At 30.4% G+C, this 27,015-nt stretch overlaps 2 protein-coding genes and 1 long non-coding RNA gene across 5 annotated transcripts in view; 1 reads left to right on the forward strand and 2 right to left on the reverse strand.

The window, feature by feature from the left end:
• The window catches only part of LOC110630092 (receptor-like protein kinase FERONIA), a 31,339-nt gene extending 17,840 nt beyond the window's left edge, over window positions 1–13,499 (reverse strand). The window contains exons 1-2 of one of the 2 annotated variants that reach the window (XM_043956797.1): window positions 10,952–13,499; window positions 10,448–10,887 (exon numbers count right to left, since the gene is read on the reverse strand). In XM_043956797.1, coding sequence (XP_043812732.1) covers window positions 10,678–10,887; window positions 10,952–13,384 — 2,643 coding nt within the window. In that variant the 5' untranslated portion in view covers window positions 13,385–13,499 and the 3' untranslated portion in view covers window positions 10,448–10,677. Of the gene's footprint in view, window positions 1–10,447; window positions 10,888–10,951 lie in introns of those variants that run through there. The other variant, XM_043956795.1, reaches the window with a different exon arrangement.
• LOC110630114 (phenolic glucoside malonyltransferase 1) lies at window positions 1–26,232 on the forward strand. 2 transcript variants are annotated; one of them, XM_021777421.2, is made up of 2 exons: window positions 1–1,426; window positions 26,071–26,232. In XM_021777421.2, the coding sequence occupies exons 1-2, from the start codon at window positions 97–99 to the stop codon at window positions 26,145–26,147; spliced, it is 1,407 nt and encodes a 468-aa protein (XP_021633113.2). In that variant the 5' UTR covers window positions 1–96; the 3' UTR covers window positions 26,148–26,232. The 2 variants fall into 2 exon arrangements, with proteins under 2 accessions (XP_021633113.2, XP_021633128.1); XM_021777436.2 differs by lacking the exon at window positions 1–1,426 and having other exon boundaries at window positions 24,651–26,232.
• LOC122723706 lies at window positions 17,648–18,662 on the reverse strand. The gene is made up of 2 exons (XR_006350727.1): window positions 18,471–18,662; window positions 17,648–18,306 (listed from the first exon to the last, which is right to left on the reverse strand). It is a non-coding gene; the product is annotated as an uncharacterized LOC122723706 (long non-coding RNA).
• Window positions 26,233–27,015: the final 783 nt, after the last annotated feature.

Here is a 27,015-nt window from a genome sequence, read left to right on the forward strand (position 1 = left end):
CGATTGAAATGGTTTTGTGGTTCGAGGAATCACATGAAGCGTTAACTGGGAGCTTCAATAAAAGTGAAGGAAACCACCGGCTCTGTCCCTGTCTCCATGGCATCCCCTGACTCAGTAAGAGTACTTGAGGTCTGCCAGGTGGCTGCGGCCAGTGGCTCACCAGAGTCAGCCACCGCGTTATCCCTCCCTATAACATTTCTTGATGCAAGATATTTCAAGTTTCCTCCAGCTGAGCGCATCTACTTTTTCAAGCTCCATGGATCAACCCCAACCTTTTTCCATTCTGTACTTGTTCCGACACTCAAACACTCACTCTCGCAGACCCTCCGCCACTTCCTTCCTCTCGCTGGCCACCTCACTTGGCCACCTCATTCTCCCAAACCCATTATTCTCTACTCTCCAAATGATGCTGTTTCGCTTACAATTGCAGAGTCTGACGCCGATTTAGATCGCTTGGTAGGCGATGAAATCCGCGAAGCTTCTGAATCATGTCTTTGTGTGCCTGAGCTGCCAATATCAGACACAAAAGCATCTGTAATTGCTCTGCAAATAACGCTTTTTCTTAATAAAGGGTATTCCATTTCCATTGCTATGCACCACGCAGTTGTAGATGGAAAGACAGCTTCTATGTTCCTCAAAGCATGGGCTCATCTATGCAAAAACACTTCAAAAGGACAAACTTTCACTTTGTCGCCGGAACTGACACCGTCTTTTGACCGATCGACTATCAAAGATCCAGATGAGCTCGAGTCATTTTACTTGAATCATTGGGTAGCTACCACCAAATTAGACTCGAAATCCAACCCAAGAAGCTTAAAATTACTGCCAAATCTTTTAGGAGTGCCACCCAAATTAGTTCGAGCCACATTTCAGTTGAGTCGTGAAAACATAGAGAAGCTCAGGGAAGCCGTAGTCAGCTACCACCAGCATGGAGCTGCAGGGCTACAACCTACGAGAGAAGTTCGTTTATCTACATTTGTACTTACATGTGCTTTTCTGTCAGTTTGCCTGGTGAAAGCTAGAGGAGGAGACGCTAATAGAATGGTATACTTTCTGGTAGCTGCAGACTGTAGGAGCCGCTTAGATCCTCCGATCTCTCAGAATTATTTCGGCAATGGTGTGTTTGTGCATGATACGGTTATAGAAGCAAGAACTTTCATGGAGGAAAATGGAGTTGCTATTATAGCGGAGAAAATTAGTGGTATAATAAAGGGGCTGGAGAAGGGACTTTTCAGAGGAGCGAAGGAGAGCCATGAAAGGTTGAGATCTACAGGAGCAGATGTGCAAAAAATTGGAATTGCTGGATCACCTCGGTTCCTGTATTATGAAGAGGATTTTGGATGGGGGAAACCCAACAAGGTTGAGATTGCTTCTATTGATAGGATACATGGTGTTTCATTGATGGAGAGTAGAGATGGAAATGGAGGCTTTTGCTTCCCTGTTTGTTCAAGGCCTGAATTAACAGGCTGTTGGTTTCTTAATCATTTGAGCTCTGTGGTGTTTTCTACTGTTAGAATAATTTATAATCAAGCTTGCTCATTCTTTGGCTACAGAGTTCTTATATGATCCTTCTTTCAGATGTGATTTGCTCTTGCAACAGAACTTTTGTATTTCATGATTTGCAACGTTGATGGCCTTTAATGAATTTCGATGCCTTTTCTGAGAAACCAAAATTTGTCTGAGAAAATTATTTGTGGGACAGGATTCTCCTGATTTTTATTTTTTTTAATAAAAAAAAAAGTAATAAGCTCTTCCTTTGCATTTCTATTACTAGTATGGCGCCGTTGATCTTACCACAGACCTTTTCCTTCTCTTTCAGGTGGATCGGACAAAACAAGTGAAAAACTTCATACAAGAATTTATAATTATAACTAAATCTATAAAATTTAAATTAAATTTTAAAACTTTAGGATAAGTTACTATATGTAGGCCTTGAACTTTATTGAAATCTGGAATTTTATTTTTATATTTTTGAAATCAAATAATTTATTCTTCACTTTTTATTATATATATAACTTCATCCATGGCTCTGCCTGACTTATGACTTTTATGATCACAGTTTCAACCCTAAACTTTTAATTTGAGTTTATTTGAATAGATAGAACTTCAATAGACTCTGATACCATTTTTGAAAATTATAAATGAATTATAACATATTATAATTGTGTGTCAATATATCTAAAGTTAATATCTTCATTATGTATGGATCTGTTAATGATATTGTAAAATTGGAAAAACAATTTGAATATATTGGTCCGTTTGTTAAACTGGTTTCAAACCGCCCAAATTATCTTTAATTAGCAAAAATAACTAAAATAAATGCTATTTTATGAAAATATCATGTAGATAAAATTCAAGAGTTGAAAAAACTTTAAACACTATTAAAATTAAATTAAAAGTACTATTTTATTATTTTATTAAAAGTACTGCCTTCAATTAAAATCTTTTCTCTCTCATAATTTATTGATATTAGATTAAAATTAAATAAATATAAATAAATTTATAAACGAAACGTCTAATTTATTTTATCGATACAAGATTAAAATTAAATAAATATAAATAAATTTATAAACGAAACATATAATTCATTTATAAAAAAAGGGTATTTTTTGATTTCTTGTATGAAGGGTCTAAGAATCTTCTAAGAGTAAATGATTTTTTCTCTTGATTATGAATATCTCGTTTTTTGGGTTACATGATTAATCTAAAAATACTCTGTGGTGCTCACAAAAATCAAATAAAATCTGAAAAAAAAAATAGTGTAAAGATTTTATCTTATAGTCTAGGAAAAAAACCTTTATATATATAATTTTAAATTTCGTACCAGAAAAGCTTTTTTTATTTTGATATTTTTATAATTAAAATATATCAAAATTTAAAATAAGCAATTTTTTAATGTTATTCTAATTAATACGTTTAAAAAATTAATTTTTTAACAGTAAGTTAACAATAATACAAAATATATTTAAAATAACTTGGCATTGAAATTAGAGGGTTAAAAAAACGCCTTTCAAAAATAATATAATTAGATATGCTGTTGAGAAAAGTAGTTTGAAAAACAATTTTATTTTAATGATTTTATTAATAAATTATATCAAAAATAATTTTTAATATTTTTTAACTATTATTTTAAATAATAATTTTCCCAATAGCAACCATAATACCTGTAAGAGGGCAACTGCAGAATATGAGCACCCACAGAAAAATTAAAAAAATAAAATATTTACGCTTTTAATTTTCGCAATGTAATCCGAAATTGGTTAGATTTTTAGAAAACTAAAAAATCAAATATTTATGCTTTTTAATTTTGGTAATGTAATACAAAATCCAAAACTTATCATAAATTTTGTTCAAATTTAAAATTATAGTTGAAGAGTGTAGTTTTGCTTATATAACTTGACATTTTGAAGTGGCTAACAAAAGTGAAGGATTGTGGCTTGAGGCAATATGAAGGGCGAGAATTGTGCTTCATGACTCGCGATCAAAGTTGCTGCAGCCCACCATCAAAATGACATCAACTTTCTGATCACCACCATGTAGCAGTCTCTGCTCATCACCGTCTCTGGTATGTAACGGAACAGGCACGTAGAGAAAGATTTGTCAGATGGAAAGAGCAGTGTCCATGTGAAAATCTTATCTGCCTTTCTTTTTTTACATGCATATATTTATATGTATATATGTTTCTCTCTCTCTCTTAAAGGGCTATCTTTTTCCCTTTCTTGTGTTTGATTCCTATCTCAATTTTCCTTTTTAACTTTGTATTGGGATTGCTGTCGATTATTAACCCACGAAAAAGGAAAAGGAAACCCTAGACACAAGAGTGCTCAGAGATATTCAGGGCAGTGAATAGTGCAAGGACATGGCAGAGAAAGAAAACTGCACATTACTCTAATAGACAAACAAAAGTGATATTGAAAACTTCTGAGTTTTTCTGTGTCTTTTTACTTTATGATTCTGCCTAGTTGCTAAGACACAGTTTTGCCTAAAACAAGGATATCAAATTGATTCTAGACTTGTCCAGAGCCTAAGAATTGTAATGGAGAATTGTTGGCTGTGCTTAAAGGGCATTCTCTCTATCAGCTTTGTTGGTATGGGTCAAAGACTTAAAGGTCGAAATTGAATGTGATCATAAGAATGTTATGTCACGGCTCTCATCTGCAATGGAGGGTCTTAATCTACGGAGCTATTTCTTCCTTTGACTAGTCCAGCCCTGAAGGCTACTGTCTGGCACCCTCCACTCCAATTATGAATTAAAATTAATGCTGATACAGGCTTTCCATCATAAGAATCAAGAAGCAGGAACATCCTTCTTTTGCAGGAATAGATCAAATTATTCACAATGAAGTTTATACTATGCAAGTCCATACGAGAAACAAAAATCCCAATTTAGTGTTTGCATGCTAAGTGAAAAACATGGAACCTCAATACAACAGACAAACTAAACCAAAACCAAAATTTCAACACCACAAAAAAAAACCAAAAACAAAAAAGCTGTGTAATATGGGTTAATAGCACTTGGGTTTGGAATCTTATGTGGAGAAGAGCTTTATTTGATTGGGACTTGGAATCTCTAACCAATCTTCTCTCCATCATCAAATTGCTTGAATTTACTCGCGAAGAATGATAGATTAATTTTGAAACCAAGGTCCCCAATGGGGTTTTTTCAATTCATTCACTTTGTCAATCTTTTTCTATCTCTCTTCCCTCCTTGTACCCATCCTTCCTTTTTTTTCATTCTGCTTTTTGCATTCAACGTTATAATGAAATGATAATTATTGTTATTGTTTATATTTTTATTAAATAATCTCTTTTAACATAATAATTATTCATATATTTATATATATTTACTATATACTATATATAAAAATAAAAGAGATGGGAATATTAAGATGGTCAATAATGTCTTTTAGATTTTTTTATTTATTTATAATAGTCTTTAATTAATTTATAATTGATAATAATATTATTATTTTTTTAAAATAAAACTATTAGTTGTATTAATAAAATTCCATCAAATAAAGAGGAATATCATCTCAAATAGGGAGACGATTTTACCTAATAGATTCTCTAGCCAAAATATGAGCAGTTAAAGTAGTATTATGACAAATTCATCTAATAGAAATAGCAGTTAGAGTGTAGTAGTATTATGACCAATTCATCTAATAAAAATAGCAGTTAGATTAGTATTACGATAAATTTATCTAACAGAAATATCAATTATAGAGTTTAACAAAAATTTACAATCATTCAAAATCAAACCTCTGCATAAGATAATTTGGCAAAAATGCTCATTAAGTGTCTGTGTAAACCCCTGCATAAGATAACTTAGCAAAGATGTTTCTTCTTCTTTCTCATCTTTTGAGCATAAATTATTAAAATCTCCCGAACAAAGTCATGAAAGAAAACTTCTACGAGATAAAACTCGAATAAGGTTCCAAGACTGATGTCGTCATTGCAATTTCGGAAATCTATAATAACTAGTAAACCTCCATTGCATATTATCTTCCGAAACAACCGAATCAATAAAATTTGAAAAAAAAGTCAACTATAGAAATAGACACATAAGTCTTCCACATTAACGAAATGTCTCCTCCCAATCTTTGTATATTGATTGAGAAGCAACCATCAAAATGTAAAAAATTATGAAAAAATTTCATACGAGAACTAAGAATTTTTGTTTCCATCAAAGATAAAATGTATTGGATTGTATGTGAGAAACCTCCCCACCATACAGAAATCATAAATGACGATCGAAATATCTCTGAAACTCTTAACAGGGACAACAATATCCTCTTCTTTATTGATAATCAATTGACGCATATCATTTTCTATGGGGAAAAGTAAAGAAGAAGTTAGATTTACGGAAAGGAAAAGACGAGAGTATCGAATTATAAAGAAACCATAAAGAAAGCTTGTGTCTCTATGATAATATTATTATTATTTAAAATTTAAAATTTTAAAATAAATTGATAATTTTATTATTTAAATTAATTTTATTAATAAAATAAATTTTAAATTAAGAAGTATCTAAATAAAATTAATATTTAAAAATAAAAGGAAATAAAAAAGAAAATTCAAGTTTACTTTGTAATATAGTTTTTTTTAACTGGTATTTTGTAATATAGTTATATTACAATTGAGAAATATATTAAAAATATATCTTATAGTATTAAATTTAAAATTAATAAATCCTATGAATTAAATTTTAAATAAAATAAAATATGTCATTATATATTTTAGATAAATTTGAATTGTTGCTGCTCGGAAGAACGTAACATCAAAAGTCAACTTAGAAAAATTGAGGTAATCTCTTAAAATTAAGATTTTGTAATAATAATTTATCTTTTGTTTCCTCCGGCTATTTTTATATATATTATAATGACTGATCAGCTTTAATTTATAATAAAAATTTAAAATATTTTTATAAATAAATTAAAATTAATATAAATATTAATATAACTATAAATGAATTTTCTGTTAATAAGCAAGAATTTTCAAATCAGCAATAATAACATTCCAAATTAACTTCTGAATTTTTCATGTAAGTTCAAATTAATCCTACTCTAAGAAAATATCTTCTTTTTATTAATAAAATATTACTTCAAAGCCAGCCAAAAAATCCACCCAACACCAAGATGACCTATGCCATCTCCAATTTTATGGACTATTTTTTACACAATTTTGATGCTTTGGATTAAAATAGTGTAATATTATTTCTAATTTTCTGTATTATTTTTAACATAAAAAAATATTTTATTTATATTTTTTCTTCTTTTTAATATTATATTATTTATTTTATTTTAATTTTATTTATATATTTCACTCAAAAAATTCATATAATTTTATATATTCACTCTAAATATTTATATATCTTATATTTTCATCTAATATTTAAATATTTAAATATTTTATAAATAAACAAATAAAAATATATTAATTATAAAAATGTATTAATTAAATAATAATTATAAAAAAATATTACTTAAACATTAATTATAAACATACATTAATTAAACATTAATTAGCAAATTAAAAATAAAATAAACTCATACATATTAAATTATCAATAAAAAAGTACAAGCTAATTTATATGATCATTTGAATTTGTATATTGCTCCCACAAATGCCCTATTAATGCATTACAAAGTGCAAAATGAGCATCTTTATCCTTAATTTTTTTATGTCGAGCTAAAAATTGTTCAAATCGAGTAGTTTCATCGACAACCATTTCAATAGTTGAAGCTGAAAATTCACTAAGGTCATGTTCATCCTCGATTATCATATTATGCATGATAATACATGTAGTTAAAATATCATGCAATACTTCTTTTTTTCAAAAACGTGATGGCCCTGTAACTATTGCAAAACGTGACTATAACACTCCAAAAGCACGTTCAACATCTTTTCGACATGATTCTTATTTCATTGCAAAATACTTCTTTTTCCTTGTTTGTGGTTCACGAATAGTTTGCACAATAGTTGACCATTTCGGATATATACCATCAGCTAAATAATAACCCGTATTATATATGTTTCCTTGAATAATATAATGAGCGGGAGGAGCAATACCTTTAGCAAGGTTGGAAAATAAATGCGATGACTCCAAAACATTAATATCGTTATTAGAGGCAGGCATTCCAAAATATGCATGCCATATTCAAAGGTCATAATCAGCTACAGCTTCTAAAATAATTGTAGGCGATCCACTACGACTTGTATATTGGCCAGCCCATGCAGTAGGACAAATCTTTCATTTCCAATGCATGCAATCGAGACTACCTAACATTCCAGGAAAGCCACATTGCTTACCAATATAAAGAAGCCTTGCAACATCCTCGGCAGTTGGTGATCTCAGATATTGCTCACCAAATACCTCAACGGTGGCTCGACAAAATCTCTTTAGACTTTCAATTGCAGTGGACTCCCCAATTTTCACATATTCGTCTGTAGCATCCACTGGCAAACCATACGCTAACATTTGAAACACAGCTGTGATTTTTTGAAGAGTAGATAATCCAATTTTACCTACTGCATCTCTTTGTTGTTCAAAGTACGTATCATGTGCTTTTATTGCATCGACAATACGAAGAAATAAATTTCGAGACATTCTATATCGTTGACAAAACATTACATCATTGAAACGTGGATTATCTGAAAAATAATCCAGAAATAAATTACGATCAGCCGCTTCACGATCTCGATTGATTACTACATGACCTAGAATAGAGCCACCTCTAAAAACTCGATGTTGATCTTGTATTTGCTGCAAAACCATCTTATTTCTAAGAAATTATTGATGAACTGCTTGTGTTTTCACTACAAACTCATTATCATCTGAAATATAATCATCAATATCTGAAGAAGACGATGATGAATTTTCAGCATCATTATGTGATGTATCTCCAACATAGAAATCCATTTTAAGTAACGATCTGTAGAATTTTCTTGACTTGAATTTAAGATGAACTAAAAAATATGAGTTATGTTTATATCTTGAAAGTATACATGATTTAATAGGAAAAATGTGGGGGTAGGGATGCATACTATCTGAAGGTCGAGATAGAAATGAAATCCATCCAACGGTCAATTTTTGGATAAGATCTATCAGAATACTGTTGGTGTAATTATTATTTGAGATTCCATCTGACTTCATTGAAAAATGTGGGGATAGGGATGCATACTATCTGAAGGTCGAGATCGAAATGAAATCCATCCAACGGTCGATTTTTGGATAAGATCTATCAGAATACTGTTGGTGTAATTATTATTTGAGATTCCATCTAACTTCATTGAAAAACGTGGGGATAGGGATGCATACTATCTGAAGGTCGAGATCGAAATGAAATCAATCCAACAGTCGATTTTTGGATAAGATCTATCAGAATACTGTTGGTGTAATTATTATTTGAGATTCCATCTGACTTCATTGAAAAACGTGAGGATAGGAATGCATACTATCTGAAGGTCGAGATCGAAATGAAATCCATCCAACGGTCGATTTTTAGATAAGATCTATCAGAATACTGTTTGTGTAATTATTATTTGAGATTTCATCTCACTTATATATATTGGAATGCCAACATCTACAACTTACCATAAGTTAGCCATATCCTTCAATATTTAATCACTTTGTAAACGTTGACTTCAAGATCAGCAGGATATTCTACCAATAAAGATGTGCTATTATGCGGAGTTTATCTAGATGTTTCACAAGATTCCATTATAGGTAAACAACAATCTAGTCAACGTTTTTGGAGTCGGGTGGCAAAAACATATGAAATTGCAAAGAATGAGTATTGGGAGTCCCACAACCCACGATCTTTACAATGTCGATTGCAAGTTATTGAGAAGGCTATAAGAAAATTGAATGGTTGTTATCGATAAGTTGAAAACTTACATCCTAGTGGTGCTTCAGAGCAAGATCTGGTTAGTATTTTTTTGATAATTATTTTGTACATAAATCTTAGAATTTTTCTTAACATTTTCCTAATTATGCAGCTCAATCAAGCGAAAACTTTACTAATGCAAGATCCAAACTACAAAAAATAATTCAAATTTGACCATGTTTGGAGCATGATGAAAGATGCCAAGAAGTTTAAAGATAGTAGCTCTAAAAAAAAAATAGTTCAAAATCAAAGCTCCTCTTATGTGTTCGCAGAGTCGGACAATCCTACTCCTGACTCACCTATGGTACCATATTCAAACTTATCATCTTTTTCAATCCATTTAAATGAGGATATTGCAGGAGATTATACATCATCGAATAGACCTCTTGGTGTCAAAAAAGCAAAATTGAAGAAAAAACTTGACGAACCTTTTTCATCCGCTCTGAAATGCTTATATGCTGATAATGAAAAGCTTATTAAATCGTTGGCGAATGCAACTGCAGAAAGGGAGAATGGAAGACTAATGAAAAGTAGAGATTAGGACTTAAAGGAATTTAAAGAAGAAAATAAAATTTTATTGTTAAATTTTATTTCCGATCCAATTGCTCATGAAATATTTTGCCAAGAAAAAATTTGAATATCAGATAAAAGAACTCAGCGTCAACAACCACCACCGTCATCCGCATCTAATGTATATGGTCAATATCTCAATGATATTGTTCGATCCGGGTCTGATCTTCCGGAATATTAAATATTTAATGTACCGTGAATAATTATATTTTGAATTAATATATATTGTTCAATTATAATATATGTGTCACTTTATTTATTCTATATAATATATTATAAATAAATTAATTTGTTTATATTAGTCTATATAATATATTATAAATTAATTAATTTATTATAAATATTATTTATAATTGTAAATATATTAATTAGAATTAAATTTCAATAATTATAAAAATATAAAATAAATTAAAAATATAATAAATTATGAGAGTAAAAAAAACTTAATTATATTATAAATTAAAAAAAAATATAAATTTTTAATTATATTATAAATTAAAAAAAAAAAAAAGGAAAATGGCCTGATACAGTATGCGTGATGCTGTAGCAAACGCTAAAACAAGATTTTGGGGCTCCAACGCCCAAAATCCAAGATTTTGGCGCTCCAACGCTAAAATAGAATTTGGCGCAGCGTTGGAGATGCCCTCAGCCAACCCTGCAATCCACCGGAAAAACTGATCCATATTACACTTAAATTATAGCAACCTATATGGAATATTGCTTATCGCCCTGTTGGGTTGTTGATCTCAGAGAAGATAGCACCAGATTTTACTTTCTCAGAATTGTTGTTGAGAAAACTTTGCTCGCCGCTGCTGCTTGTAAATGTCATTCCACTAAGCCGGGAGCCGATCATGAGCTCACTGCCACTACTGAACATATCATCGCTACTATCAGCAACTGAGGTACCCTTTGTGGGGATCTCCATATCAATGTCAATTTCATTTGGAAGTCTACAGTGTTTGATAGCAGTTTCCTGTGGGGATCTCCATATCAATGTCAATTTCATTTGGAAGTCTACAGTGTTTGATAGCAGTTTCCTGTAGTTGCAACGCAAACTCAAGCCCCCAGACCACATCGCTCATTGATGGTCTTTCAACTCCATTGTCGCGCAAGCAACTTACTGCAACTTCAGCGAATTTTCTCAGACAATCGGGGGCAATTTTTCCTTGCAGATATGGATCAATTATCTCATCGAATATTCCTTTGCTGTAGCATTGCCTAGCCCACTCTGCTAAGCTTGCAGGTGTTTCAACAGCTGATCGATTCACTGCGGGTCTAGCAGATAAGACTTCGCACAACACAACGCCAAATGAGTAAACGTCAGATTTTTCTGTCAATCGCTGAAATCGGCAATATTCAGGATCTAAGTACCCGAAACTTCCTTTTACCACTGTGCTGATGTGGGGTTTTGACATGCTAGAGGGACCTATTTTGGACAATCCAAAATCTGAAACCTTGGCGACCCATTTCTCATCCAACAAGATATTTGTTGTCTTCACATCACGGTGAATGATGGTGTTCTTGGCGCCTGAATGAAGGTACTGCAACCCACGTGCTGCACCAATGCAAATCTCTAGCCGTTGATTCCATGAAAGTGGAGGATTGTCGGTCTTGTAGAGGTGATCGCGAAGAGTTCCCTGAGCCATGTAATCATAAACTAGGATCATCTCCCTGTCTTCGTAGCAATAACCAATTAGCGACACTAAATGAAGATACCGAAGTTGAGAGAGCATCTCAATCTCCGTCTTGAACTCGTTCGCCCCTTGTTGCGACTCTGGATTCAATCTTTTTATCGCTACGGTAGTGGCCCCATCATTAATCAACCCTTTATACACATTACCAAATCCTCCAACACCAATAATGAACACACTGTCAAAGTTGTTGGTGGCCTCCTTGATCTCCGCCAGTGAAAAACGGCGACAAATATCAGAAGGCAGAGTTGAGCCTTGGGTCTTTGCGGACTTGGTCGAAGATACCGCAAATGGACCCCACCATGAAGGTGCATCACTAGAATCCGAGTTCTTGACTTTTAGTCTTCGTCGGAAAATAAAGAAAAACAAGAAAGAGAGCACCAAAAAGCCCGATACAGCACCGCCGATAATGGCGCCTATTGGTGTCTTATAACCGTTCAACTTTGTTGTTTTGGGAATCGGAGTCGCTACAGTTGGTGGACTAATCTGAGGTATTTCGTGATTTGGCGCTGCAAGATTATCTGAACTGCTACTTAATTTGAAGATTTCAAGCCCATTCAGAATGGCATCAGCGTGTACAGTCTGGTCAGTCCTGGGATGCAGTGAGATAGAGATATTCTGTAGCTTTTGGTTTCCCTTTGGTTCAATGGTGACCACATAATCTTTGAAGACAGGGATACCGTTTCCACCACTCCATTCAATCACATCAGCTTCAGCCTCTGCAATTTTAGTAGCTATATATATCATAAAAACTCTGTCTCCCTTTTGAGTTATTAGCGGTTGAAATTCACAGAAGTGAAGCCTAACAAGATAAGTGAAATTAGAATCCACCGGAAACTCCCAAGTGAGATTGTAGTTTTCGTTGTTCTCCTTGTCCATCCCCATTGACCTTGCAGTTCGATATAACAAGTCGGGTGCAGCGTAACGAGTCCTGTTGTCTCTGTATTCAAATTGAATTGTGAGGTTAGAGAGATATGCACCTGGCTTTGCAATAGTTAAATACTCTTCATCGCTATTCCAGCTTCGAAACATTCCAGTGTCGTTTGGGGGTTCAATGGAGCCGCCCCCCACATCTATTCGGTGCATCAGCTCCAAAGCAGTCCTGCGGCTGAGGTTGCTTATGCGTTCCGAGCCAACAAATTTGAACGCAGTTTCAATGTCTTCTGTGTAAAAAAGATCGGTTGGCATGGATACGATTTCAATCCCGCTGACAAAAGCATAAGCATCGACACCAGGAGTGGGAACGAACGTTATGTTCAACATTTGACCATCTTCAACATTTACGCAGAACTCTCGAGGAAAGCTGTCTGAGCCGGAAGCCTGAGCATAAAGGGCAGAGCTGAAGTTGCTAAGAAGCGTGTAGCGATTGGCTTTGACGGAAAAAAAATCAACGGAACTGGTGAAATCTGGGTAGGAAGATGGGAAAAAGTGAAGGCGAATGAATTTGGAGCCCAACGTCACAGGAAATGCGTAGGTGAATTCGGAGCGCGAGAGTCGTGCTGTTCTATAAGGTACAGTATCACTCATGGGAGATTTAAGAGCTGAGTAGATTTTTGATGCGTTGGTTGGATCTAGCAGGAAGAATTTCGAACTGGTGTCTGCAGTCCAGTTTCGACCATCTTTTGCAGGTCCATCAATTGTAGAGCCACAATCAAGAGCTATGCTGTCGTTTCCAGAGATGAGGAGAGTATGGTGGAACAATAAAGAGAGAAATAGAAGAGTAATGGCGTTTCTCATACTGTTGGGAGAATGAGGGCAGGAGATGGATGAAATTTGAATGGCCTATAATGATGAATCTATAACTAGAAATTTATAGTGGGCATTTTGTACCATTGTTTTCCTGCAAGTTGAGTTGGACTCTGAATTATTGGATCTTGTGGAAGACTTGTCAAAGTCTCCCCGTCAATGCGTCTCTCCTTCTGCACAATTCTTACGCTCTGTTTTGTAATAATTTTAAAATATTATTTTCAAAATATTAATATCTAAAAATTATAAATATATTATTAACTAATAATTACACGGAGCCGTGTAATTATTTTTATTCATTTTTTATTTTTTTAATTATTATTTATTTTTTTATATTATAAATTAATTATTATAATTCTATTTAATATTATTTTATTTTTAAATAATCTCTTAAAATATTTTTTAATATTTAATAAAATTTAATATTTTTAAAATGGATATAATAAAAAATTTTAAAAATTATTTTATAAAAAATAAAATAAATAAAAATTAAAAACGATTATAATTTATTTTTATAATATTTAATTAATTAATAACTATTAAAACAGCTAATAAATTGATAATTTATGTCTTAGAGACTCACTGTATAAAACGAGTCAAAAAAAATTTTTTCTTTCTAAAGATTGATCTATATATATATATAAAGTGCAAAGAGGAAAATAATAGAATTGTCCATTTTAAACCTTTTTAAATTATTTATAATAATATATAATTATTTAAATACTCGATAATTTTATTTTTTCATTAATTTTAATTAGTTAAGAAAAATTTCAAAAAGTGTACAAGATATAAGAATATTAAAATTTTTAAAATGAAGATATAAATTATATGATAATTTTATTATATATATATATATTATTTAATATTATGCTATAAATATGATTATTATAACACTATATTGTATAATAAAATTAATATAAAAATAAATTTTTTAATATCTATAAAAGTATGAAATTAAATATTTTTATAAATATATATGGAGATGGTTTATTTATTAATAATTAAAAAAAATAAAAGAAATTAATATATTAATTATGAAAATATTTTATTCAATAAATTAACTATAAGAAAATGAATTAATTATATAATCTTTTAGAATTATTCAAAATGATTATATATTTTAGAATAATCTTTATAACATTTTATTTGATAATTAATAATAATATCTCTATTTATCTCATATTATATTTATTTTTTTTAAAATATAAAATAATAAATTAATTATCATCTATTTCAATAACCACGATCTAATAATTGAAGTAATTATTAATAATTTTATTGTAATAATAATTTATTGAATTTACATAAATTTTAATATTTAAAAAAAATAATTAAATTTATAGTGTAATATTATTTAAATTTTAAAATTATTAGATGAATATTTATATTTTTTATTTATACATAAATAATAAAAAATAAAAATTTTAAAATAAAATTATTAATAAATTTTAATTTTGATAATATATTAAATTATTAGATAATATTTTCAATTTAGAAAAATCATAATATGGTCTTAGTTAAATATGATAATAATAAATTAACTCTAAATTTAATTACTATTAAAATTATTGTTATTTTAAAAATTAAATTAATTGATTAGATTGATATTCTATTTAAATTTTAATTATATTTTATTCAAAATTTAATTTAAATTAATTTTACAATTTAGAGTTTATATAAATATAAAATTCTTAGTCCTTATAATTAAATGTACATCATTAATTTTTATATTATAATTTAAAATAAACTTTTATAATAACTATATCATAAGTATAAGAATTTTTATTAAAATTATTAATTCCTAATTTTTTTAATAAAATTAATAAAAAGAAATTAACTTTTCTAAATATGATAATCTTAACTTTGAATTTTAAAATGATTAATTTAAAAAATTATTTATATTCTTTTAAAAAAAATTTAATGATTTTTTGATAATAATATTTTTAAATTATTAAATTCAATCAAATAGACTGAATTTATTTACTTAAATAAAAATGTTATAAATTTTAAAAATTATTATGAACTGAAAATAATAAAAATATGCTATATAATAATTTGAAAAAAAAAAGTTTATATGAATAAAATATCTTAAAATTTTAAAGTTTTTATTGAAAATTTAAATAATTCATTTCTTTATAACAGAATATAGTTGAATATTTTTTGAACTAAAAAATAAATTGAACATATTTATATTTTAAATAATATATATTTTAAAAATAAACATAAATTAAAAACAATAAATTTACAAGATATTTATTAATCTATGCTAATTTAAAAGTGAGAAGATAAAAAAATAAGATAATTGTTAAAAAAAATTTATATTTCAATTATTTACCATCTAAATTGATTGATAAATTTCATTATTTTAACCATTTCAAAAAAAAATTTCATAATTTTAATTATTTTTATAGTGAGCTAAAAGTATCTCAAAATTTAGTATATATATATATAATTACAATAAGATTAAATATTTAAAATATTAATTATTAGAACAACATATTCATATATTGCATAATGTGAAAAAATTTTAAAATAATATTTTTTTGAAATTGATAAAAAAAAAATTTATTAGATCTGTTGATAATTTAAGAAATATTTTATTTAAAAACTTTTATTTTTTATTTAAAAATTTTAAAATTTAAAATTTATATCAATATTTATGCCGTATATAAAAGTGGAAGGAAGAAAATTATTGTATCTAAAATCTTCCTAAACTTTTAATTATTTAAAATAGTATTTAATTTTTAAAACGTTTCATAATTTTATTATTTAAAATTTCTTTTAAAATAGTTGACAATTTTATAATTTGAAATAATTTTATAATTAGTTAAAAAATTATAAAGGATATATAAAATATAATAAAATTAAATTTTTTTAAATAATGATATAAATTTGATTGTAATTTTATTATTTAAATTAATTTTAAAATTTAGTATAGATATATATAATTACAATGAGATTAAATATTTAAAATATTAATCATTAGAACAACACATTCATATATTAAATAATGTGAAAAAATTTTAAAATAATATTTTTTTGAAATTGATAAAAAAAAATTTATTAGATGTGTTGATAATTTAAGAAATATTTTATTTAAAAAATTTTATTTTTTATTTAAAAATTTTAAATTTTAAAATTTATATCAATATTTATGCCGTATATAAAAGTGGAAGGAAGAAAATTATTGTATCATCTAAAAGCTTCCTAAACTTTTAATTATTTAAAATAGTATTTAATTTTTAAAACGTTTCATAATTTTATTATTTAAAATTTCTTTTAAAATAGTTGACAATTTTATAATTAGTTAAAAAATTATAAAGGATATACAAAATATAATAAAATTAAAAATTTTAAATAATGATATAAATTTGATGGTAATTTTATTATTTAAATTAATTTTAAAATTTGTTAAGAAAATCTAAAAGAATACCTAAAATTAGATTTCAAAATAAGAATTATTAAAATAACATATTTAAATATTAGAAAGATTATTAAAATAATTATTTTATATTTTTAAGCACAAAATAAAAATAATAAATTCAAATTTAATTATTGATATTAAAATATTAATGAAATAAAAATTTTAAATAATGAATTATATTATTAAAATATATTATTTAGAATTTTATTTAAGTTTAAAATGGATAATATTTCTATTTATTAGATTAATTTTAAGAGTTAGTTAGAGAAATTAAACTATTAAACTATTCTTAGTACTTAAAAATTTTAAATTAAATAGATGGTTCTTTATTTAAATTTAAAATATATTATATTATTAAAATTAAATGTATATATTATATTATTAATTGTAAAAAGAAGGTTTAGAGATTGATATTTTATTTTGATAAATTTTATAAATAAATTAATAAATTATTTATTTCAAAATTTTGATAAAATAATAATAAGTTATTGAATTTGAATAAATTTTAATATTTAAAAATTTCAATTATAAATATATATTATGTAATCTACATTTATCTAATTATTTACAAGTATATAATTAAATATAAAATTTAAAATAGATAATAATTTTATTATTTAAATTAATTTAAAGTTAATAAAATTTTAGTTTTATATATTTAAATTTATAAATGGCTAATAATTTTATAATTGAATTTAAATTTTAAAGCTATAATAATTTCATTATTTAAATTAATTTACCATTAATAAAAATTTAAAATTTGATTTATAGATAAATTAATAGTATAAAATTATTAAAATAATACATTTAAATATTAAATATATTAAAAATTAAAAAATAATAATATAAAATTATTATATATAATAAATATAACAAGTTGCAAACCACCTTGAATAACGCTAGTATATATTAAAAAGGGCCATTAGACCTAGCCCATTGACCAAGAACTAGACACCCAAGCCACAAGAAAAAGCTTCTCACCTGAAGGCTAAACAAGTTAGAAACGTAAGGTCTAACCTTGACTCAAGGCCTACAAGTTAAACACTAGCCTTGCTCGAAGTAAACCCAACTGGTTGAGGAGAGCAGATTCCTGGTTCTGTTGTTGCAATGGCCAGAAATTGCTGATGAGGAGAAACAACAATATATGTCCAAGAAAGAAGGTAAACCAAATGAAGAATCAATCAACCAAAAAGCCAAAAAATCTAAGTCACCAAAGAGCACAGAAGCCAAAAAAATATATCAACCACCATGGCCACAAAAATGCTTGGGCTGAAAAAAGGAAGCAGAGAGAGCTCGCCGGTATTCTTTATCCTGAAGAATCAACCGTCCGGAACCAAATGGAAGCGACTTAGTGATCCTCGAGATACTCTGCAACAAGCATAAAACACAACCATTCATAGCCAATATAGATCAGAAGCTTTCTGAAGCACATGCTGGTGAAACGGGTGTAGATTCGAGATGATAGAGCTCCACACCGTCATCCCCATCACTTCCAGAACATGCCAGGATGAAAGCAAAAGAAGCAAATTGTAACCAAGCATGTATGAGAGAAAAAGCACTACCAAACAACACCTAACACACTAAAAAGAACACATATCTAAGAAAAAAAAAAATCTCTTTTAAAGCACCAATCTGTTAAAGCAAAACAAAAACCTTATTTACTGGGTGGGGACCCACTCTCTGGGCAGGAGAAGAACTGGCCATCCCCTGTTCGGATGGGGCAGAGGACGGCCATACAGGAGCGACAAAAGAAAGCCGACGAAACTGCCGAGAAACTGAAGAGGACCAAAAGAGAGAGCTTCTCTCTCTAGCTCAAAACTAACGGGTCAATCCACTTAAGTTGGATCCACTATATACAACGGGTCATTCAGTCAATTCACTTAAGTTGGATCCACTATATATAACGGGGTCAATTAGTCAATCCACTTAAGTTGAAATTTCTTAATGATTGTTTTATTTTCTCTGAAAAAGAAATTGGATGAAATTTCAAATATGTCCTAATACTATTCTTGGAGAGTCACATGAGATAATTTTTATTCAAATTAATTCCTGAATTTCTCATATAAGTTCAGAATAGCATTATTCTAAGAAAATATCATTCTTAATAAGATATTAATTTTATATTTTTAAAATTAAAATTATTTATTAAATTTTAAGAAAAATAGTTCTTAATAGTCGTTTTGAAGAATTGATTTTATAGATTTAATGGTGTGGCTTTTGGTTCATCTAGATTCATTTAAAGGCCATTGTTAGTAACTTATTTATTTATTTTTTAATTGATAATGTGGTTTATATTTATCGATGATAAAGTAGAAATTTAGGTAAAGGTTCAATTTAAATAAGTGATTTTAAAAAAATAAATATATATTTAAATATTTTAAACTTGAGGGCAATGTATTTCTAAAAATTTATTTAAAAAGAGAGGCTAGTATTTATCTTGAAGGAAACAATCCTTCCGTTCTTGTTATGCATAAAAATGAATCAATCTATATAGAAGAATGCTCCCTTAATTAATGGAAAACTATGCTGCGATAATATTTTAATAAATATTGTTAATTAATTGATATTTTAATATTAATATTAATTAATTATGTTATAAATTAAGTAAAATTAATTCTGATATATTTTATACACATCATCGTTATGATATATTTTATATACATCATCCCATTCAAAAAAATTGTATTAACATGATTGGCGTTAACCTGAAAAACTCATGCATTCAAAATCAAAAGAACCATAAAAATATACATAAACCATATTAAAAGTAGCAATTAAAAGTAGCAATTTATATTCTTTAATAGATTTTATGCCCGGAAAAACTCAAGTAAATAGGTACAAAACCCTACATTAAAACACCAATCTTTCGCGAACAATGCATAAGCGATTGCACGCAATTTGATTTTGATGTTTTAAACAACCTCCTCCCCTATGATATATTAAAATATAATTCTCTAAATAACAGAAAAATTACAATTAAGTGGGTGATACATGAAAAGTCGGTTTCCTAATGAAAAACATGCACATACAAATTTTATTTTTTTTATTCCTACACGGTAGAATACAATTAATTCGGAAATTTTAAATTTATGATTTTTTTTTTCACTCTTAAAGATGCTTCTTTTATTGAGGCTATTGACTGATAGACTACTACTAGAAGAAAATCATTTTCATATATTATGAATCCTAGAAAATAGAGGGGAGGCCTTACCTACCTTTAGAGTTCATTTCAATATATTTTGAACACAATTACTTTATTTCTAAAAATCTTACCTTTAGAGTGCTAGCTATAGGATGCCCTACCTTTAGAGTTCTTACCTTGGAGGTGTGTCTATGGGAGACCTTACATTGATGGTCCTTTCTTTGAAAGGTTTGACCTTGGTGATCTTCCTTTTGGAAGATCTGACATTGGTGATTTGCTCTTTTCGAAGGTCTGGCCTTAGTGTTTTTTCTTTGAAAAGTTTAACATTGGTGGTATACTCTTTTGGAAGGTCAGACCTTGGTGGTCTTTCTTTTGAAAGGTTTGACTTTGGTGGCCTACACTTGTAGAATGTTTGACCTTGGTGGTCTTCTTTTTAGAAGGTCTAACCTTAATGTTCCTCCTTTGGGAAATCTGACCTTGGTGGTTTGCTTTTTTAAAATGTCAGACTTTGATGGTTTTTCTTTTGAAATGTCTGACCTTGGTGGTCTTCCTTTTGAAAGGGTCTAACCTTGCCGGTGTTCCTTTTGGAAGGTTTGACCTTATTGTTCTTTCTTTGGAAGGTTTGACCTTGGTAGGCTACTCTTTTGGAAGGTCAAATTTTGCTAGTCTTCCTTTTGAAAAGTCTGATCTTAGTAATTTTCTTTTTGAAATATCTTTTTGAAAAGTCTGATCTTGTTGGTTTTCTTTTTGAAATGTCTGACTTTGGTGGTCTACTCCTTTAGAAGGTTTGACCTTAGCAGTCTTAGGTCTGACCTTAGTGTTCCTTCTTTTGGAGGTCTGACCTTAGTGGTCGGCTCTTTTAGAAGATCAGACCTTGTTAGTCTTCCTTTTGAAAGGGTCTGACCTTGCTAATCTTCCTTTTGGAAGATTTGACCTTGTTATTCTTCCTTTCAAAGGTCTGATCTTGATGGGCTACTCTTTTGGAAGGTCAGACCTTGCTAGTCATCTTTTTGAAAGGCCAACAAGGTCTGACCTTAGTAGTTTTTTTTTTTTTTGAAAGGTATGACTTTGGTGGTCTACTCTTTTGGAAGGTTTGACCTTGGTAGTCTTCCTTTTAGAAGGTCTAACCTTAGTGTTCTTCATTTGGAATGTCTGACCTTGATAGTTTGCTCTTTTGGAAGGTCGGACCTTAGTAGTCTTCCTCTTGAAAAGTTTGACCTAGCTGATCTTCCTTTTGAAAGGGTCTAACCTTATTGGTCTTTTGGAAGGTCTAATATTGGTGGTCTATCCTTTCGGTTTTACCTTTTCGACCTGACCTTAGTGGTTTTCCCTTCAGACCTGACCTTAGTGGTTTTCCTTTCCGACTTGACCTTAGTGGTCTACCCTTCTAGCTTGACTTTAGTGGTTTTTCCCTTAGTGGTCTTCCTTTTGAAAGGTTTGACCTTGGTGGTCTTCCTTTTAAAAGCTCTCACTTTGGTAGTCTGCTCATTTGGAAGGTCTGACTTTGGTGATCTACTCTTTTGAAAGGTCTAACCCACAGGTCCAACCTTAGTGGTTTGCTCTTTTGGAAGGTCGGACCTTAGTGGTCTTCCTTTTGAAAGGGTTTGTAATACCCGGCTAGACCCCGGTATCGGAATTCCTACGTTCCGGCGGATTTTCCGTTGGAAGTCGGGATGGTCCGGTAAGCGGGCTGTTACAGGGTTTGACCTTGCTAGTCTTCTTTTTAGAATGTTTGACCTTAGTGGTCTATCTTTTTAATTTTACCCTTTCGACTTGACCTTAGTGGTCTGCCTTTCTGGCCTAACCTTAGTAGTCTGCCTTTTTAGGCCTTACTCTTCTGACCTTATCCTTCCGATCTCACCTTAGTGGCCTGCCCTTCCAGCCTAATCTTAATGGTTTGCCCTTCCGAGTCTTACCTTAGTGAGACTTTTTTCTTTGAGATTTTTCTTTTGGAAGGTCTAACATTAGCATTCTTCCTTTGGAAGGTCTGACCTTGGTAGTCTTCTTTTTGAAAAGGTCAGACCTTATTGGACTTCCTTTTGGAAGGTCTGACCTTGGTGGTTTATCCTTTTGGCTTTGCCATTCCTACCTAATCTTAGTGGTTTGTGCTTTCAGCCTGACCTCGGTGGTCTATCCTTTTGGCTTTGCCATTACGATCTAATCTTAGTGGTCTATGTTTTCAGCCTGACCTTAGTGGTCTGACCTTCCAAGTCTTACTCTTCTAGTCTTACCCTTCCGATCTGACCTTAGTGGTTTGCACCTTGGTGGTCTTCCTTTAAAATATTTGACTTTGGCGGTCTGCTCTTTTGCAAGGTCTGACCTTGGTGGTCTTCATTTTGAAAGGTTTAATCTTAGTGTTTTTCCTTTGGAAGATTTAACTTTGGTGGTCTGCTCTTTTGGAAATTTTGACCTTGGTGGTCTTCCTTTTGGAAGGTCTAACCTTAGTATTATTCCTTTGGAAGGTCTGACTTTAGTGGTATACTCTTTTGGAAGGTCTAACTTTGGTGGTATACTCTTTTGGAAGGTCTAATCTTTGTGGTCTTCCTTTTAGAAGGTCTAATCTTAGTGTTCTTTCTTTCGAAGGTCTGATTTTAGTGGTCTGCTCTTTTAAAAGGTCTGATCTTGATGGTCTTCCTTTTGGAATGTCTAACCTTAGTATTCTTCCTTTGGAAGATCTGACTTTAGTGGTATACTCTTTTAGAAGGTCTAACTTTGGTGGTATACTCTTTTGGAAGGTCTAATCTTGGTGGTCTTCCTTTTAGAAGGTCTAATCTTAGTGTTCTTTCTTTCGAATGTCTGATTTTAGTGGTCTGCTCTTTTAAAATGTATGATCTTTTAAAAGGTCTGATCTTGATGGTCTTCTTTTTGGAATGTCTAACCTTAGTATTCTTCCTTTGGAAGATCTGACTTTAGTGATCTGCTCTTTTAGAAAGTTTGACATTGGTGGTCTTTCTTTTGGAAGGTCTAACCTTAGTATTCTTCCTTTGGAAGGTCTGACTTGGTGGTATACTCTTTTGAAAGGTCTGATTTTGGCAGTATACTCTTTTGAAAGGTGTAATCTTAGTGGTCTTCCTTTTAGAAAGTCTAATATTAGTATTCTTTCTTTGAAGGGTCTTATTTTAGTGGTCTGCTCTTTTGGAATGTCTGATCTTGGTAGTTTTCTTTTTGTAAGGGTCTGCCTTTGTTGTTGCTCTTCCTTTTGAAAGGTCTGTCTTGGTGGTCTGCACTTTTGGGTCTTGCCCTTCCGACCTGACTTTAGTGATTTGTCCTTCCAGCTTGACCTTAGTAGTCTGCCCTTTCGGATCTAATAAGAGGACGACGTCGTTTTATGAGGATGGGAGTACGCTGACAGGTACAATGGCATACAGATAGGAAGCCAATGATTACAAGCATTGTAAAGATAGAAAAATCATGCAAGTGGGATAGCAGAATGAGATCATGCGGAAGAGTATGAACGCAATTTTATAGACTGTACAGAAAAACAATAAACATAGCTGATTAAAAGATAAAAAAATCATAACAAGAGAATATATCTTGAAAAGAATATATTTTGAAGAGAAGGGTAGACTAAAAACGAACATTCGCAAAGTAAAATTAACACTATTTATATTTTTTTGAAATTGAATTATATATATATATATATATATATATATATATAATGACACTATAGAAAATATAATACAGAAGAAGATAAAAATGCATAAAAAAAACTATAAAAATGAATCCTAAGAACAAGCAACATTTAGAAGCATGAGCTTAACCTACAGTCCACTGGAAAAACCTGTGTTAGTCTAAATGGAATGTCACTTATCACTCTTGATCTTAAAAAAGATAGCATTCGATTTTATCTTTTTTCAACTTATATCACCTAACATCTTAATTTAAGAGTTTAATATAAACTCTACCTCCTTTAATATTTATTTAATAGAAAAGATAAAATAATTTTTATATTTAATTGCACTCGCATACTTAGTCTACAGGTAAATATATCTAAGTAAATTTAAAAGATTTTAGACTCTATTCCTCCAATTCTCAATTATAAATTTCAAAAAATTCTATTTAATTGGTAACCTACAAACATGATTTTTTATCCGTTTAAAAAAAAAAAGATTTTTATATTGTTTAATAAATAATGTGGTACATTTTATTTGTTTATTAAATTTTTATATTTAATTATACTCGCAGATTTAGCCAGCAGATAAATATATTTGAATAAATTTAAAATCCTAAGTTTTACTCCTCCAATTCACAATTATAAATTTTAAAAAATTATTGTATTTAATTGGTAACCTAAAAACATGATTTTTATACTTTTTAATAAATAATGTGGTACATTTTATTTGTTTATTAAATTTTTAAAGCAAAGCAGGCAAGAAGGAATACAGATCGGCTTACTATTTTATTTGATTTCCAGATCAGATCCCAGTATTTGATGTATCAATTAGAAATTTTATATAATATCCCTGTCTTCTGAGTTTCCGATCGTCCACTACGGCAACTGCATGGTTAATATTATATGATATTTATAATTTATTTTGAAAAAAGACCCTTAAGAAATTATGATCAATTTCACTACGTGACAAAATAGTATGCCAAATTTAACGATTATAATAATTAAAATATAATATTTTTTTTTAATGACCAATAAAATATCAACGAAGGTTGTAGTGTAATGTAATCCATGACGATTGAAATGGTTTTGTGGTTCGAGGAATCACATGAAGCGTTAACTGGAAGCTTCAATAAAAGTGAAGGAAACCACCGGCTCTGTCCCTGTCTCCATGGCATCCCCTGACTCAGTAAGAGTACTTGAGGTCTGCCAGGTGGCTGCGGCCAGTGGCTCACCAGAGTCAGCCACCGCGTTATCCCTCCCTATAACATTTCTTGATGCAAGATATTTCAAGTTTCCTCCAGCTGAGCGCATCTACTTTTTCAAGCTCCATGGATCAACCCCAACCTTTTTCCATTCTGTACTTGTTCCGACACTCAAACACTCACTCTCGCAGACCCTCCGCCACTTCCTTCCTCTCGCTGGCCACCTCACTTGGCCACCTCATTCTCCCAAACCCATTATTCTCTACTCTCCAAATGATGCTGTTTCGCTTACAATTGCAGAGTCTGACGCCGATTTAGATCGCTTGGTAGGCGATGAAATCCGCGAAGCTTCTGAATCACGTCTTTGTGTGCCTGAGCTGCCAATATCAGACCCAAAAGCATCCGTAATTGCTCTGCAAATAACGCTTTTTCTTAATAAAGGGTATTCCATTTCCATTGCTATGCACCACGCAGTTGTTGATGGAAAGACAGCTTCTATGTTCCTCAAAGCATGGGCTCATCTATGCAAAAACACTGCAAAAGGACAAACTTTCACTTTGTCGCCGGAACTAACACCGTCTTTTGACCGATCGACTATCAAAGACCCAGATGAGCTCGAGTCATTTTACTTGAATCATTGGGTAGCTACCACCAAATTAGACTCGAAATCCAACCCAAGAAGCTTAAAATTACTGCCAAATCTTTTAGGAGTGCCACCCAAATTAGTTCGAGCCACATTTCAGTTGAGTCGTGAAAACATAGAGAAGCTCAGGGGAGCCGTAGTCAGCTACCACCAGCATGGAGCTGCAGGGCTACAACCTACGAGAGAAGTTCGTTTATCTACATTTGTACTTACATGTGCTTATCTGTCAGTTTGCCTGGTGAAAGCTAGAGGAGGAGACGCTAATAGAATGGTATACTTTCTGGTAGCTGCAGACTGTAGGAGCCGCTTAGATCCTCCGATTTCTCAGAATTATTTCGGCAATGGTGTGTTTGTGCATGATACGGTTATAGAAGCAAGAACTTTCATGGAGGAAAATGGAGTTGCTATTATAGCGGAGAAAATTAGTGGTATAATAAAGGGGCTGGAGAAGGGACTTTTCAGAGGAGCGAAGGAGAGCCATGAAAGGTTGAGATCTACAGGAGCAGATGTGCAAAAAATTGGAATTGCTGGATCACCTCGGTTCCTGTATTATGAAGAGGATTTTGGATGGGGGAAACCCAACAAGGTTGAGATTGCTTCTATTGATAGGATAAATGGAGTTTCATTGATGGAGAGTAGAGATGGAAATGGAGGGATTGAGATTGGGATAGTTATGCAGAGGCATGAAATGGAGGCTTTTGCTTCCCTGTTTGTTCAAGGCCTGAATTAAAGGCTGTTGGTTTCTTAATCATTTGAGCTCTGTGGTGTTTTCTGCTGTTAGAATAATTTATAATCAAGCTTGCTCATTCTTTGGCTACAGAGTTCTTATATGATCCTTCTTTCAGATGTGATTTGCTTTTGCAACAGAACTTTTGTATTTCATGATTTGCAACGTTGATGGCCTTTAATGAATTTTGATGCCTTTTCTGAGAAACAAAAAATTGTCCGAGAAAATTATTTGTGGGACAGGCTTCTCCTGATTTTTTTTTTTTTTGAAAAAAAAAAGTAATAAGCTCTTCCTTTGCATTTCTATTACTAGTATGGCGCCGTTGATCTTACCACAGACCTTTTCCTTCTCTTTCAGGTGGATCGGACAAAACAAGTGAAAAACTTCATACAAGAATTTATAATTATAACTAAATCTATAAAATTTAAATTAAATTTTAAAACTTTAGGATAAGTTACTATATGTAGGCCTTGAACTTTATTAAAATCTGCAATTTTATTTTTATATTTTCTCTTGATTATGAATCATCTAAGAGTAAATTATTTTTTCTCTTGATTATGAATATCTCTTTTTTGGGTTATATGATTAATCTCAAAATATTCCATAGTGCTCACAAAAATCAAATAAAATCTGAAAAAAAAAATGGTCTAAAGATTTTATCTTATAGTCTAGGAAAAAAAACCTTTATATATATAAAATTTTAAATTTCGTATCAGAAAAGTTTTTTTTATTTTGATATTTTTATAATTAGAATATATCAAAATTTCAAAATAAGCAATTTTTAATGTTATTCTAATCGATATGTTTAAGAAAATAATTTTTTAACAGTAAGTTAACAATAATACAAAATGTATTTAAAATAACTTGCATT

This window comes from Manihot esculenta, chromosome 1 (genome assembly GCF_001659605.2).
Source record: "Manihot esculenta cultivar AM560-2 chromosome 1, M.esculenta_v8, whole genome shotgun sequence".
Classification (NCBI taxonomy): Eukaryota; Viridiplantae; Streptophyta; class Magnoliopsida; order Malpighiales; family Euphorbiaceae; genus Manihot; species Manihot esculenta.